Raw genomic sequence first — 13,277 nt, 5'->3', positions numbered from 1 at the left:
CCGTGCGGCACGCAAGATGGCCCTTGGGAGTTTAGTAGCAGGAGAGTCGATGGCGCTCGTCGGAGATGTGTCGGGGATCCGAGGAAGAAGACGAGGCCGAGGCAGCGTTCGTGGGCGCCCGACGTCCTGCGGCTCGTCGGGGAGGCGTAGTCGAGGGAGGTGGAGCGAGCAGACACGTCGGAGAGGTGCGGAGGTCGCGGTGGCCGCGAGTTCTATGGCGGCGAGGCCATGGCAGCGTCGGATGTGGTGGGAATGAGGAGGAGAGCGAGGTGGATCTGAGGAGGGAAGGCGCAGGAACCGAGGCGAGAGTGGGGCGAGTGAGAGGGGATCCCGAGGGGGCGCGGCGTCGGCGTCCTTATCCACCTCGACGCCGGCGAGCGGGTCCGGTGGCGACCGCGCCCTGTAGCGGCGCGCGACCGAGGAACAGGAAGGGGGTGCGGTGCGGGGAGCTGGGCCGGCTGGGCCGACCAGGCTGGTTGCGGGCCAGGGGGGCAGGGGTTGTGGCCGTGCGGGTGGGTTGGCCAGTTTGGGACCGGCCTGGCTAGCAGCTGGGCCGATTGGCCCAGTGGGAAGGGGGGTTCTCCTTTTGTTTTATTTTCACTCCTTCTTTTTATTTATTTTCCTTTTCTGTTTTATTTAGTTTAGGGCACTTAGGTATTTTGTAAAATGTTATCCTCTACACCATAATTACCAGTGCAATATTTGGCACCCATCAAACATTTTTGTTTCAACTTTTAAAAACTTTTGTTGTTTGCCATTTTTCTGAATTGGTTTTTGGATCGGTTTGAACTAACGAAGGTTTAGCAACAGTAATCACCGATGACATGGCATCATTAGGAGAGTTTTACTGTAGCCTAATTATCCGGGCGTTACAGGTGGTGAGGATGACGGCGGCCTCTGGGGGGAGACGATGAGGTCGCGGACGTCCACACCGGCAGAAGACGGCGGCGAAGTGGGCGACGGCGAAGTGGGCGACGGCGAACTGGGGAGACAGCGGCGAGGGCGAGGGATTTGGGGGAGAAGTGGTGGCCGGGAGGAGGGAAACCGCTGTTTAAGTGAAACGTAACGGTAGCGCGTTCCTAAAAACGCGTTATAGCTAAGTTAGCTACAGCGTGTTTACTGAAACGTGCTACTGCTATTCCTTTCTCCTTTTTCCTTTTTTCATTTATTTTTCTTTACATTTTATTTTTTTCTTTTCTCCTTTTTCTATTTTTTTATTTTCATTTACTTATCTACTTGTTTTTCATTTTATTTTATTTTTGTTAGCAGTAGCGCCTTACACATAAACGCGATGCTACAACAAAATTAGCGGCAGCGCTGTTTCTAAAAGGGCGCTACTACTATGTGTAGCCGATCGGCTTAGCGGTTGGAATTTTTGTAACAGCGCTTTTACAACGGGACGCGCTACTGCTATATATGTATCTGCAGCGCGGTTATTTAGCGCGCCCTACTGCTGTCTAACAGTAGCGCCTTTTTTAACATGCGCTACTGTTAAAGTTTTGTGTATAGGCTTTTCCCTAGTAGTGTCAGGCAGACTTATTCGGGACACCAAGCAAACAGCCTTGAGACAGATCCCGGGGAAGGTCCAGGCCAGGCAAATTTTTGTGAGTCCTCCCACCAAACTAGCCCTAACCCCTCAGGCCCCTCCCAATGCTCCACCGTGGACAAATGCTAAGCATGCCACATAAGCGAAAAAATGACATGGCACTACATTTAAGAAGGAGAGAGAGTACTTTGGTGACCCCATGAAGAACCAATGCTAAGCGCAAAAACCTAGGCAAACCACTTAAATGAAATAATTTGACCAATACATGAAAGACTTTAGGTGCTAACTCATTAAATAATGTGTGCTTAGCAACAACAAGCTAAGGGCATCTCCAGCCGCGCCCCCAGGAAGGCCTCCCCAGACGATTTTTTCGCGCCGGCGCCAAAAAAACGGCCCAGTCGCGCCCCCAGGAGCCCGATTTTCGCCGGCCTGGGCCGAAAACAGCGCCAGCGGACCCAGGCCGAGCCCGGCGCGCTGGGGGGCGCCCGGGGGCGCCGGGGCGAACTGTTTTGGCGCGAAACAGCCGTGGGCCCGCCGCGTCAGCGACACTGCGCCTCGTCTTCCCCCAACGGTCTCGGTTCCCGCGGGGAATCAATGCCAAGGCTGCCGCCGGTCAGCCTTGCCATTGATTCCTCACGGGCGGCGCGTCACGGGACGGCGCGCCGACGCCTCCCCTCCCTCGCACACGTACATAGGGGTGCGGCGCGGCTATATAGCCGGTGGCTTGCACTCGCCTGTGCCCACACCAGCCCCGCCCCTCGCCGCCGCCCAGCTCCTCCCTCTCCCTACCTCTCCCGAGCGCCGCCGCCCAACCCCTCCCTCTATCTCTCTAGCTCTCTCGAGCCCGTCGCCATGGCGGAACGCTACCCCGGAGACGAGGCGGCGGCCAACGGCTTCGGCCGCCGTTCGCTCCGCGAACAGGAGTCCTGGCTCCTGTTCCAGGCGAACATCCCGGCGCCGCCGGACATGCGCGCCGGGCCGACGGGGTGGAGGCTCAGCGCCGGGGGAGTGCCCATTCCCCTGTTGCCCGACGCCGTGGCGAAGCCGTAGTACTTCGCCAAGGAAGTCGAGGTCGTGCGCGCCTCCCTCACCGACGCCCAACTCTCCCTCCCCCAGTATGCCGCCAACAACCACGCGGCTTGGGCGGCGTATTTCGAGCGCCGCCAGCAGCAGCGCTTGCCGTCCATCAACGGCGCGCCGGTGGTTGGCGGCCGGCAGAACAGCGAGGGGCGCCACCTGTGGTGAGGCGTCCCCGGCCGCACACTCGAGGGCGTGCTGACGTACCTCGAGGGCGGCAACGACCCGCCGTTGGCGTACCCGGCGAGGGCGGCCGCCCCGGCGCAGCACCGACGCACCGGTCCATGGGCGCCAAGGAGGTTTGGGTCCTCCTCCTCTTCTTCCTCCTCCCGATCTTTATCGCACTCCTCCGGCACTCCGGCCCTGCTCGGCGTCAAGGCCGAGCCCGCGGCGGAGACGCCGCTCGGCCGGCGCACTCGCAGCGCCGGCATCATCATCAACGAGGGCGGCCGGCGCGCCTGCTCGTCGGCTCCTCCTCCGCGCTTCGTCAAGTCAAAGACGGAGTCGGGGCTCGCGCCGGTTAAGATGGAGCCGGGGCTCGCGCCGGTGAAGAAGGAGTCGGCCGCGCCGGTGACGACGGAGCTCGATGACGACGACGTGGCCCTGGAATGGGCGCGCAGGGACTCCATAGCTATGAAGAAGGAGCGCCTGGAGAAGGCGAAGGAGCGCCAGCGCGCCGCCCTGCTTCGCTTCGCGGAGCGTCGACGCGGCCGCGACGAAGGCGGAGTCGTCGTCATCTGCGATAGCGACGACAACGACGACGACGATGATGCGCCGCCACCAGTCCGCCATGGCGACGCCGGGCAGGGGTCCAGCAGGGGCGCCCGCGTCAAGGAGGAGAAGGCCGACGACGACGATGGCGGCGACGGCGGCGACTTCAGCCAGTTTTTCCTTTAGATTAGTTTATGTATATGAGCTATATAATGAAAATCCGCGAACTTCGCCGAAATGTGCCGAAATTTATCTTGTTTGGCCAAAATTTATCGTGTTTGGCCGAATTTCATCGTGCTTAAGCCGAACTTCGCCGAACTTCTTTTATTTTAAAACGTGCCTGGGGGCGGCCCTGTGGCCGGCGGCTGGGAACCAACTTGCCCCCAGGCCCAATTTTTGCGCCGGCTCACCCCCAGACGGCGATTTTAGGCGCCCCCTGGGAGGGCCAACGGCTGAAGATGCCCTAAGCACCTATGCATTGGGGTGTTGAGTTGCTAAGGTATTTAATGCACTTAGCACCTCATCTAAGCACCTTTGCATTAGAAGAGATCTCAAAAGGACAAGGCTAAAAGAATGGAGCAATGTCAACTCCTCGCATGTTGAGGATCCATTGTGCTTCGTACGCGAGACTCTGCTTTCCCCTTTCTCCACAAGACTAAACAAGAGGCGAGGCGATCAGGGAGGCCACCGTTTCTCCTCCGTCTGCCGCCGCAGCAATGGAAGGATTTGGGAGCCCCGGGTTTCGCTCCGACCTTGTAGTACACTACATACGGATAGTGGTGCATGCGCCGCGTCGACGAGCTGCCGGACGTGTCTTCCCGCCGGCCCTCTGCCACTCTTGGTTTTGTTCAGTCGACGCGCTGCCGGACGTGTCTTCCCGCCGGCCCTCTGCCACTCTTGGTTTTGTTCAGCAAATGAAACAACTCCCAGGCGATGCCCTTCTGATCTACTCCACGAGGATCCAAATGAATAACAAAACGGCTACAATGCCTAACTGTCCACATCTGAAGACATACTACTACACATACCGCAAAAAAGGCTAGGCAGACAATACAAGCATTACAACATTCTGGCGGGGGTTTTAGCTAGCACCCTAACAACTCCTGTACATGTTCTTCATCTAGTTGTTACCACTACCTTGATCCTGCATGAGTGCATTCAGTCTCAGCTTCGAGTGCATTTCGGCAGTAGCATGGGAGAAGTCGGTCAGGGCACGGAACAGCTCCGGCAGGTGCGCCCTCAGGATCGAAAGGGATTTCTCCCGAACTTGCTTCGACAGCTTGTTATGGGCCTCGACCTCGTTATCCAGCTTGCTTTTCAAGCTTTCCACGGCAAATCTCTTCTCCGAGATCGCATCCTTCTGGCTTGTCCCCTCACCGCTCTCCGGGTCATCAAATGTCCTGCGCTGTCCATGTTTGTGATACCACTCCTCAAACGCCCGAGCCTTGCGCACGTATTCCTTGTGGATTTGTTCACAGGCCTCCTTTTTCTTCAACTCCTCGTCTTGAACACCTAGTATGGTTTCCAGGACCGCCCGGAAGCTAACGATGGCATGCCTGGCAAGGTCATCGGGCAGCTTGGCTAGTTGCTCATTCCATGCTTGGAGGAGAGCCTTCACAGGAGGTTGCTGCACCCTTGGTGGCGATGCTACTTTCTCCTTTAAGCTGCTCTCTATAGGTATAAGGTTCAATTTCAACCAGCTGTAGAGAGCATTTATGTACTCCTTCTGATAGCTCATGAGATCACTAAAGTTTGTGTTCCACTTGTCTACAATATCATGCAGCTGACGCGTGTGGCTGTGGTGATGCGCACTTGTTTCGATGCTGGAATCAGAAATGTCAACTGACTTGAGATCCAACACAGTTTTCAGCTGGTTCGCATGATGCATGTGCATATCTTCCCACATTTTTGCCAGCCTGAAAAGAGAGCACCAAATGAAGCTTGTAAAGTTTAGCAGTCATGTTATTTGACTTGTGATGAAAAATATTATAACCATGCTAAATTGGAAAATATTGTTGATGCACTGGCCAAAGCTCAATTATACTTAACTGACTCTAGCTACTGAACTGGAAAAGGCTATCAATATATACTAACTAGAGGCTCCTTTCGAGCCACCATGAATACTAGAGAAAAGTAAATCTAATCTGTTCATCTTATAGACAAAGGCAATATAAACCATTCAGATTTATGTGGGTCGAACAAGTCCTACCGTGATAAAGGAGTCCAACCAGTTTACAGCACATTAGTATTACACAACACTTGCATGTGTCATGTCTCTAAAGAAACTGATCCAGGAAAAGGTCACTAGGTGAACTGGGATGCATGGGTGTGTCACTGGCAGATGGAAGGTAAAACAAGAGGTTAATGGGGAGAGGCAACAGCCAGTACGGGCCTGATGAGTTACTAATGTAGGCTTGTAGCCATTGGTTCATCATGTGCTTCAGATGCAGGCAGAGTAATTGAATCATTTAGGAACATAATGCACGCAAACTGTCTACCAAATTGGTCTGACGAATGTAGGTATCTTTCACCATACGGAAAACCAAGGAAACGATTACATATTTTAATAACAATAATGTGAACATGTTTTAGTTAAATTTGCTACTTTGCATTGCCTATAAATCCAAAGCCACATGCCCATGACAAAAGTATAATATCATACAAAAGGAAAAGCGAGACGCACACGAACGGCAGCCTAATAATAACAAATCGAATTTTATGAATATAATTTCATTTTTGCCATACAAGTAACGAAAAATAACTATTACATGCTTTAATGATAATATTTCAAAACATATCCGTAACTACGTTAATGCTACTCCGGCGTTTTCTACATGTATGTCCTCGTCCCATCATGCACACTGACCAGAAATGAATTAAATCTAAGAGCGAGTTAATGAGAAAGGCAGTAGCAATCTGATGCACGACAAAAAAAAAAACCATTATGCATCTAAATTACCTATCAGCAAGATCCAGCAGTTTTGGATAAAGTTGATTATCACGGAGATGCTGAATCTCTGAGACAGTTGAATCCATTGATTGCATATCAACTATGTATCTTGTATGCAAATGGGTTACAGCAGCTTTAGTTTTCTCCAGAACCTCAACAGCAGCATTATTTCTCTTTTGTCTATTTAACAAAGCAACCTTCCGCTGATACTCAAGCTTCATAATCTCACCAGCCTGTGCAATTCAGACATATAAGCTGTATTAGAGGGTACCAGGTAAAATTGGGAACGAAACGGACAACATGAATTGCTGCAGTATGCTATTGATCTTTAGCTGACTTCGCAGTTCAGGCTTGTTTTCATTCAGAAAAGATTTCTCACAGCACATACCAACTGCTGGGTATTGACACCTTTATTGTCTTAAAACATGTACACTAACTACCACAGTAGTGAGGTGCTTCTATGCTAGTTCAAACAAAAATGAGCATCAATGACAGAAAAGACTAGGCATATCCATCAACTTCGCCTGCTCCATGTTGTAATCAAGCACAGTTGCTACAAAAAAAATACTCGGCTTATCACGACAATATGTTTCAAGAAATATAGGCATGTCCTAACAAAATAACCATTGCAGCAAAAAAATAAAAAACCACGTAACACTATGGACTAGGCAGAACACCATGTCTGTTCCATTACACCAGGACTTAGAACACCTGATTGAACCTGAAATATTGCACATTGCATCAGGCCCTATTTTACTGTGTTGTCCCTAACAGAACCTGCATGAGGGTCCCACAGATATTTGAAATGGGAATCTGGCTCCACTGTTAGGGCTTGTCTTCTACCCTCCTCTCATTGATTCATTATCAAAAACCTCTCTTACTGGTGGGGTGGGCCTCAAACTTGGAAGCTAGCGACCGTACAGAGGCATTAACAGAATGATCTGGTGAAATGACCAGTTGCACTATAGAAAACACAGTTCTCCATCCACAAAATGGCCATGTCCAGGTTTTGGATATCTGCTTCGTCCGCACACATCTTATTCATTGACAACAAACACAGATATGGTGTCTTATTTGGAGGGGCCACGTCTTGGAAATGGCTTCGAGCTCTACCACCACCTCTCATGGGAAAGAAACAGGGGAAGGTCAAAATTTGGGGAATTTGGGATGGTCAAACACATGGCATGACACAGCATGGGGGGAGGGGATGGACAATGGAAGAGATGCAGTATGGTCAGTGCTGTCACAACCACCATGTCAGTGGGAGCAGGTAGAATAAATATATGATATGTGAGGCATATGCCACCCATTGGTGAAGAGTGGAAACACATATGCAGTGTCACAGGGCATGGTGCCAGTGCAATATCTTTTAGCCCGATTTTGTGTTATGTGAGCAGTTCTGAACCCGTGACACAAGGTGATTTCTCCTTCTGCATGGCACTATGCACAATTTATTATTAAAACTATCATGTAGCAAATGTGATAAAGCCATTGAGAACCAGCGATTCTAATGTGAACTTGAATACCATGCTCGGAATGATGTACAAATTTTTAGTAAATACATGCGCACTTGCATGTAGATTCATTTATCCTGAGAGAAAATTCTACAGTTGCTTTAACGCCCTATGGGTTACGAGTACAATAACTGGGTAACTTGATCATCATATCAACAAGTTTCTTGATGACTCAATACACGTGCAAAAAAGTTTTAAAGCCCTATCAGTATATGATAACATGGCCGGTGATCCATGTACATATGTTTGTACTCAGTAACTTGGCATGTGAAGATCACGAAAAAAAATCAGCACACTGCCACCTAATATCTTCATTTTCTACCATAATAAAGAGCGTCAAAATAAGAATATCTTCCTTCAAGAAAATTTACCGTATACTTTTGGGGACGTAACCAGACGGAATTCTGCATGTGGTTGATGCGGATTGATAGATACTATTATTTGATGTATAAGGTTATAGAATTTTTATCTCTTCAATTCTTTTGTATTTCAGGAAGAAGGCAGATATGGTTGTTTCAGTAAATCATCATAAACTTAATTCAAAACTACTTTAGAACATAAAAGTTCAAATTAGTAATAATCAAAAGAATGTCACCTTCACTTCGTCATACAGCTTTTTCTCCCAGGCTAAAATTTTGTCTATGACAGTTGCCAGAGTCTCCTCTTCATCATTTTCAAATTCATCCTTCCCATCATCACCATTTTGCATGCTTCTGAAGGATCTATTCCATGTTATTATTTTCATAACTCTAGCAGAATGATCAATATGCCCTGTCAAATATAGTAATCTTGATTAGAACAAAGTTGAAGAAACAGTTATTTTACACCTCCTTACAAAAGTGCAGACAAGATATTGCAGAAAAACTATGTCACAATAAAATGACTTCTAATGGCCAAAGTAACCTAAAAGCACATGACGTGCCAAGACTTGACGAGGCTATTAATGTTATTACTAATGAACAGGTGCTGCACCGCCGACCGCCTGGCATGCCATGGGCTCCAACACCATGCTTCTTGCATCGTTTGCTGCCAGTGCCCAGAGACGATGAACCACCTGCTATTGTGTTGCTTCTCTAGGCAGGTTTGGCAGGTCCTGGCCTGGCTGTGTATGCCGTGTGCACCCCCCGACCACGGCTCCTCCCTCCTGGACTGGTGGCAAGCGGCTAATCAGAGCATCCCACTGCCCATGCGCAAAGGCCTTGCTTCGATTGCTCTCCTCCATGGATGATCTGGAAGCACCACAATGCTTGTGTCTTCGAGAGCGCCCAACCATCTGTCAGCACCCTCGTGGCGATGATCAAGGAGGGAAGCGGCAGCGCTCTGGGCCAAAGCAGGGCACCTCAAGACTTAGTGACACCATACCACAAACCTGGGATGTACATTAGTTCACTGTCTTTTGATAACCTGTTGTCCCTCTTAGGAGGGTTGTAACTCAAACTCTGCCTTTCAATGGAAAGAAACGCAAATGTCTCTTTACGTTTTCTCGAACAATTACTAATGAACTGACAAAATTCTGTGCATGCCATTGAAGTGGCTTAACTAGTCTCATCACTTGCACGTAAAAGAAATTAATCAGCATGTTACAGAAATGAGTGCATGGCCCATGAAACTAACCATAAGAACAGTATTATTTTGAAACTTACACATAACACTGCCATCTAGTCTAGTCTGGCGACAGTGGTGCTATATTTTGGTTCTTTTTCCTCTTTGTTCTTCTTGCTTTAGTCAAATTACATTCAAAATTTTGGTGAACTCATCTGGAGAGTACTTAATGTCTCTCCTCGAAGCAGATCAAAAACCACATCTTCAACCGATCGATTAACTTCAACTAGTCTTTATTCTAAGGTCAGCATCCCTCACGAATTATTTTACGTGGATCCCCATGTCCCTTCCACAGCCTCACTTTCCACCAATCACCACCATCGTACAAGACTGCAGACAGCAGCAGACAACCAGGCCAATTCTGCTTATCGCTCTCGGAGTAAGTCCGACACAGTCCACTGGGACACAATTTATATGTCAAGACAGCAAGTCTGGTTGAGTGTGGCAGCAAGGGCACGGATCGGGCTGCTGTTGAGCACGCAGGAAAAGGCTAACCCATATGATTTGTTTTTATCTTAGCAACATATGAGCATCCAGCTAATGTATCCACAATCTCTAGCTCTTTTAAGAATTTTCATGTTTGTTTACATATATAGTTGGCACTTGGCACTGGGAATGGATGAACACTTACACAGAGACATCCTCTTACAACAAAACATACAATAAGTAACAGTTAGCTTATGATCTCTAACATACTCGCTGATGTAAGTAAAGGGGGAAATAAGAACTAACATGAACCAATGTTGTGCTTCTAATGTAACAGAAGGCGGAATTGGTGAGATAATACTCTCTCCATTCCAAAATATAAGGTGTATTGGTTTTTTCAAAAGTTAAGCTTGTGCATGTTTGACCAAGTTTTTAGGAAAAAATATCAATATCTGCAAAATTTTGTATACCTAAATTTTGTGTTCCATGAACTAGAGAAACAATACCGTCTGCCGAACTCTTTGAACCTAATAGAGGGCAAACATACAGGTGCCTATCAAACATGGGGGCCTAACTTGATATATAAGGAAAATATGCAACATTAACATAATAAGTCAAATTCAAACCAATAGTCCTTCATTCTGAATGATTGCCTGCTAATTTGCTAACAGGATGTGTAATAAATTTTTACCATCCTCGATTAAAATAATAAGTCCATATAAATTTGAGGTGTTAAACATAAAACTAGATAACTCTGTTCCTACTTCTACTTTTATGGTTCATGCCATACTATCATGATTCTTCCACCATAATGAATCCGCAATTTTTCACCTCATTCATTATTTCAAATATACATGGTACTGATCTACTGGATATGAACTGAAGTAAGATGAAGACAAGACAAAGACAAGACTTCCCTGAGCATTGGACAAGCAAAAGTTTCAGATCCCATACATCACTATCGTTGGCTCCTCTGTTGTAAATTTCTAGCGGTTCTTCACTTGGCCATATACCATTTTTTATTGTCAGCACATTTTCCATAATATACACCTCGGATGCTAACAAAAAAATGTAACATTTATATTCATGACACTTCAAATTTTAAATTGAACAGGTTATATCCTAGAATGCCATTAGATGCTAATTCCCATAAATTAGAATGCCATCCAATGGGTGCATTGGAGACAGATAAGCACGATTTATAAAGATACAAGTGGTTCATGTACAACACTTTTTGTTGTACGATCCAGCTGTGATTGCTAATCTAACGGTGTGATTTGGGGTGCCGTACCAAAATTGTACGTCAGTCGTCGTATATGCGTAGCAACGTTCTATAGATATATATCCGTTCACTTATAGACTTATAGTCAAAACAAACAATCATGCCATGCAAACCAATAATTGTACCCGAGAACCACTTTCAGCAGTTCAAAATGAACACTTATACCAATAGCTTGCTAGCAGTTACAAAAACATCCCGTGCATCGGCGAGTGGACAAGGGCAGCTCATTCCACTTCTCTAGCAACCCCACAACCAGCACCTGTTTTGGACCTCTCTCACCATCAAAGAATCCATCACATCACCATCGCCATCACAAAATAAGATCAAACAACAAGCAGGACAAAGCCAACCACTTTAGTCTAAAACATCCAACATTGCAACTAGGGAGGAGAATCAAGCTACTGACCTCTAGTGTCGGCGAAATTGGAATGGTAGTGCATCCTGTTCGCCTCCAGCGCCTTGGAAACCTCCCCGGCGCTCTCCGACGCCTTCAAGAACCTGTCGTCGATCTCCGCAAGCACCTGCAGCAGGTCTACGCGTGGCACCTCGGCGGGGACAACCTTCCCCGCCTTCCCCCAGCCGCCGACCACCGTGACCGGCGGCGCGGACTCAGTGTGCTGGTGGTGCGCAGACTTATTCTTCCCCTTCCCCTTGCCCTTGCCCTTCTTCTTCTTGGACTGTCCAGGAGCCTTTGGCGGAAGCGACGGAGGCGGTGTGACCATCTCCGGTGTGCGCGGCTCCTCCTCATACTCCTCCCGTGGCGGCACAACCGCTTGGGGAGGGGGCGAGGACGGAGGACGCGGTGGCGAGGCAGGAACGTACTTCTCGTCCTCCGGCTCCGGGACGATCTCCTCGTCCTCGGTGGCAATAGACGCCATTCCCTCTTCCATGGAGAAGAAGTAATCCCACGTGTCAACCCCGGTCTTGGGGTCAATCGGGGGCGGGGGCGGGGGAGGGGGAGGCGGCGGTGGTGGCTGGGGGGTCACCGGCGTCTCCGGAGGCGGCGGCGAGACGGGCGGCACCTGCTGGCGATGGCGCAGCCTCCGGCGGCGGTCATCGAGACGGGCATCGTCCTCCTCGTCTTCCTCCTCCTCCATGTCCGCCTCATCGTCCTCCTCCCTAATGGAGTCGCTGTGGAGCATGGCGGGGCCCCTCCCCCTCGCGACGGCCTTGGGCGCCATGGGCATGCTCATGGAGCGGTGGATCTTCGCCGGGGAGGGCGAGAACACCGGCAGCGGCGGCGGTGGCGGGGGCAGCGAGTCGAGGGGCGGCGGCGGCGGCATTGCCTCCTCCACCGCCGCGTCCGCGGAAGTCGCGGCCGCGGCCCCCGGGCCGGCCGGGCCGGTCCCGCCGGCCGAGAGCCTGGCGGCCTTGGACGGCTCCGCGGCGGCCGGGGGCGGCGGCGGCGGCACCCCCTCCCCGTGCGCGAACTCGGAGAGCGCGGCGCCCGTGTCCCGCAGCGAGAAGGCGTAGGCGGAGTGCGCGGCGGCGAAGGCGTTGCGCACCGCCACGGCCGCCTTCATGTACTGGCGGCGCTCCTTGCATCGCGCCACCGCCTCCTCGTTCTCGATCCGCGACTGCGCGCACCCCATCTCGTCGTCCCCGGTCTCCACTCCTCACTCCTCACCGCATTGCCAGCAGCAGGCAGGCGCGGCAGGGCGAGTGGATCTAGGAATACTGGTGTAGTTTGTTGGTTGCGGTGTTGGTGCCCGGCCCGAGGCGCGGCAGCGAGCGGGGGGCGAGGGGCTCGGTGCCGGTGGGGGTGGGGGTTTAACGTCCGGTCCACCACCACCGGCCCGCTGACACGCCGATCCACGCTTGACCCCTGCCCCGCACGTCAGTGGGTTGGTGGACACGGACGGGGGATGGATGGCCTCATCCCCTCATGGGGGGTGTGGACCGTTGTCAGTGGCGGCCTGGCCCTGGCCCTGCCCCGCGCGTGCCGCGTTTGCGTTTGTCCTCTCCGGCATGGGGCGCGGCCCGGCCTGGCCATAGGCGTAATGTGAAACGCGAATACCTGGAAACTTCGGGGGATGGGGCGGGCTTTTTTCACCGCGCCGAGTCACCTGCTTTTCTAACTTTTCGTTTGTTCCGCTGCTTTTCGGGGCGCTGTCTGTTCCAGGGTGGGGCCGGCGCGTCACTCATGGGAGAGACTCGAGACGTTGGGGT

The 13,277-nt window shown here is 50.6% G+C and overlaps 1 protein-coding gene across 1 annotated transcript; it reads right to left on the bottom strand.

Moving 5' to 3' along the window:
• Positions 1-4,249: 4,249 nt before the first annotated feature.
• On the bottom strand, positions 4,250-12,866 carry LOC119278239 (protein ALTERED PHOSPHATE STARVATION RESPONSE 1-like). Its single transcript, XM_037559603.1, has 4 exons — positions 11,515-12,866; positions 8,394-8,569; positions 6,294-6,517; positions 4,250-5,250 (listed from the first exon to the last, which is right to left on the bottom strand). Exons 1-4 carry the CDS (start codon positions 12,698-12,700, stop codon positions 4,455-4,457), a joined length of 2,382 nt encoding a protein of 793 aa, XP_037415500.1. The 5' UTR covers positions 12,701-12,866; the 3' UTR covers positions 4,250-4,454.
• Between the last annotated feature and the right edge of the window lie 411 nt (positions 12,867-13,277).

This window comes from Triticum dicoccoides, chromosome 1A (assembly GCF_002162155.2).
Source record: "Triticum dicoccoides isolate Atlit2015 ecotype Zavitan chromosome 1A, WEW_v2.0, whole genome shotgun sequence".
NCBI classification, from domain to species: Eukaryota; Viridiplantae; Streptophyta; class Magnoliopsida; order Poales; family Poaceae; genus Triticum; species Triticum dicoccoides.
Note: the sequence above shows the minus strand (reverse complement) of the source record. Positions and strands in the feature narration are given on the sequence as shown.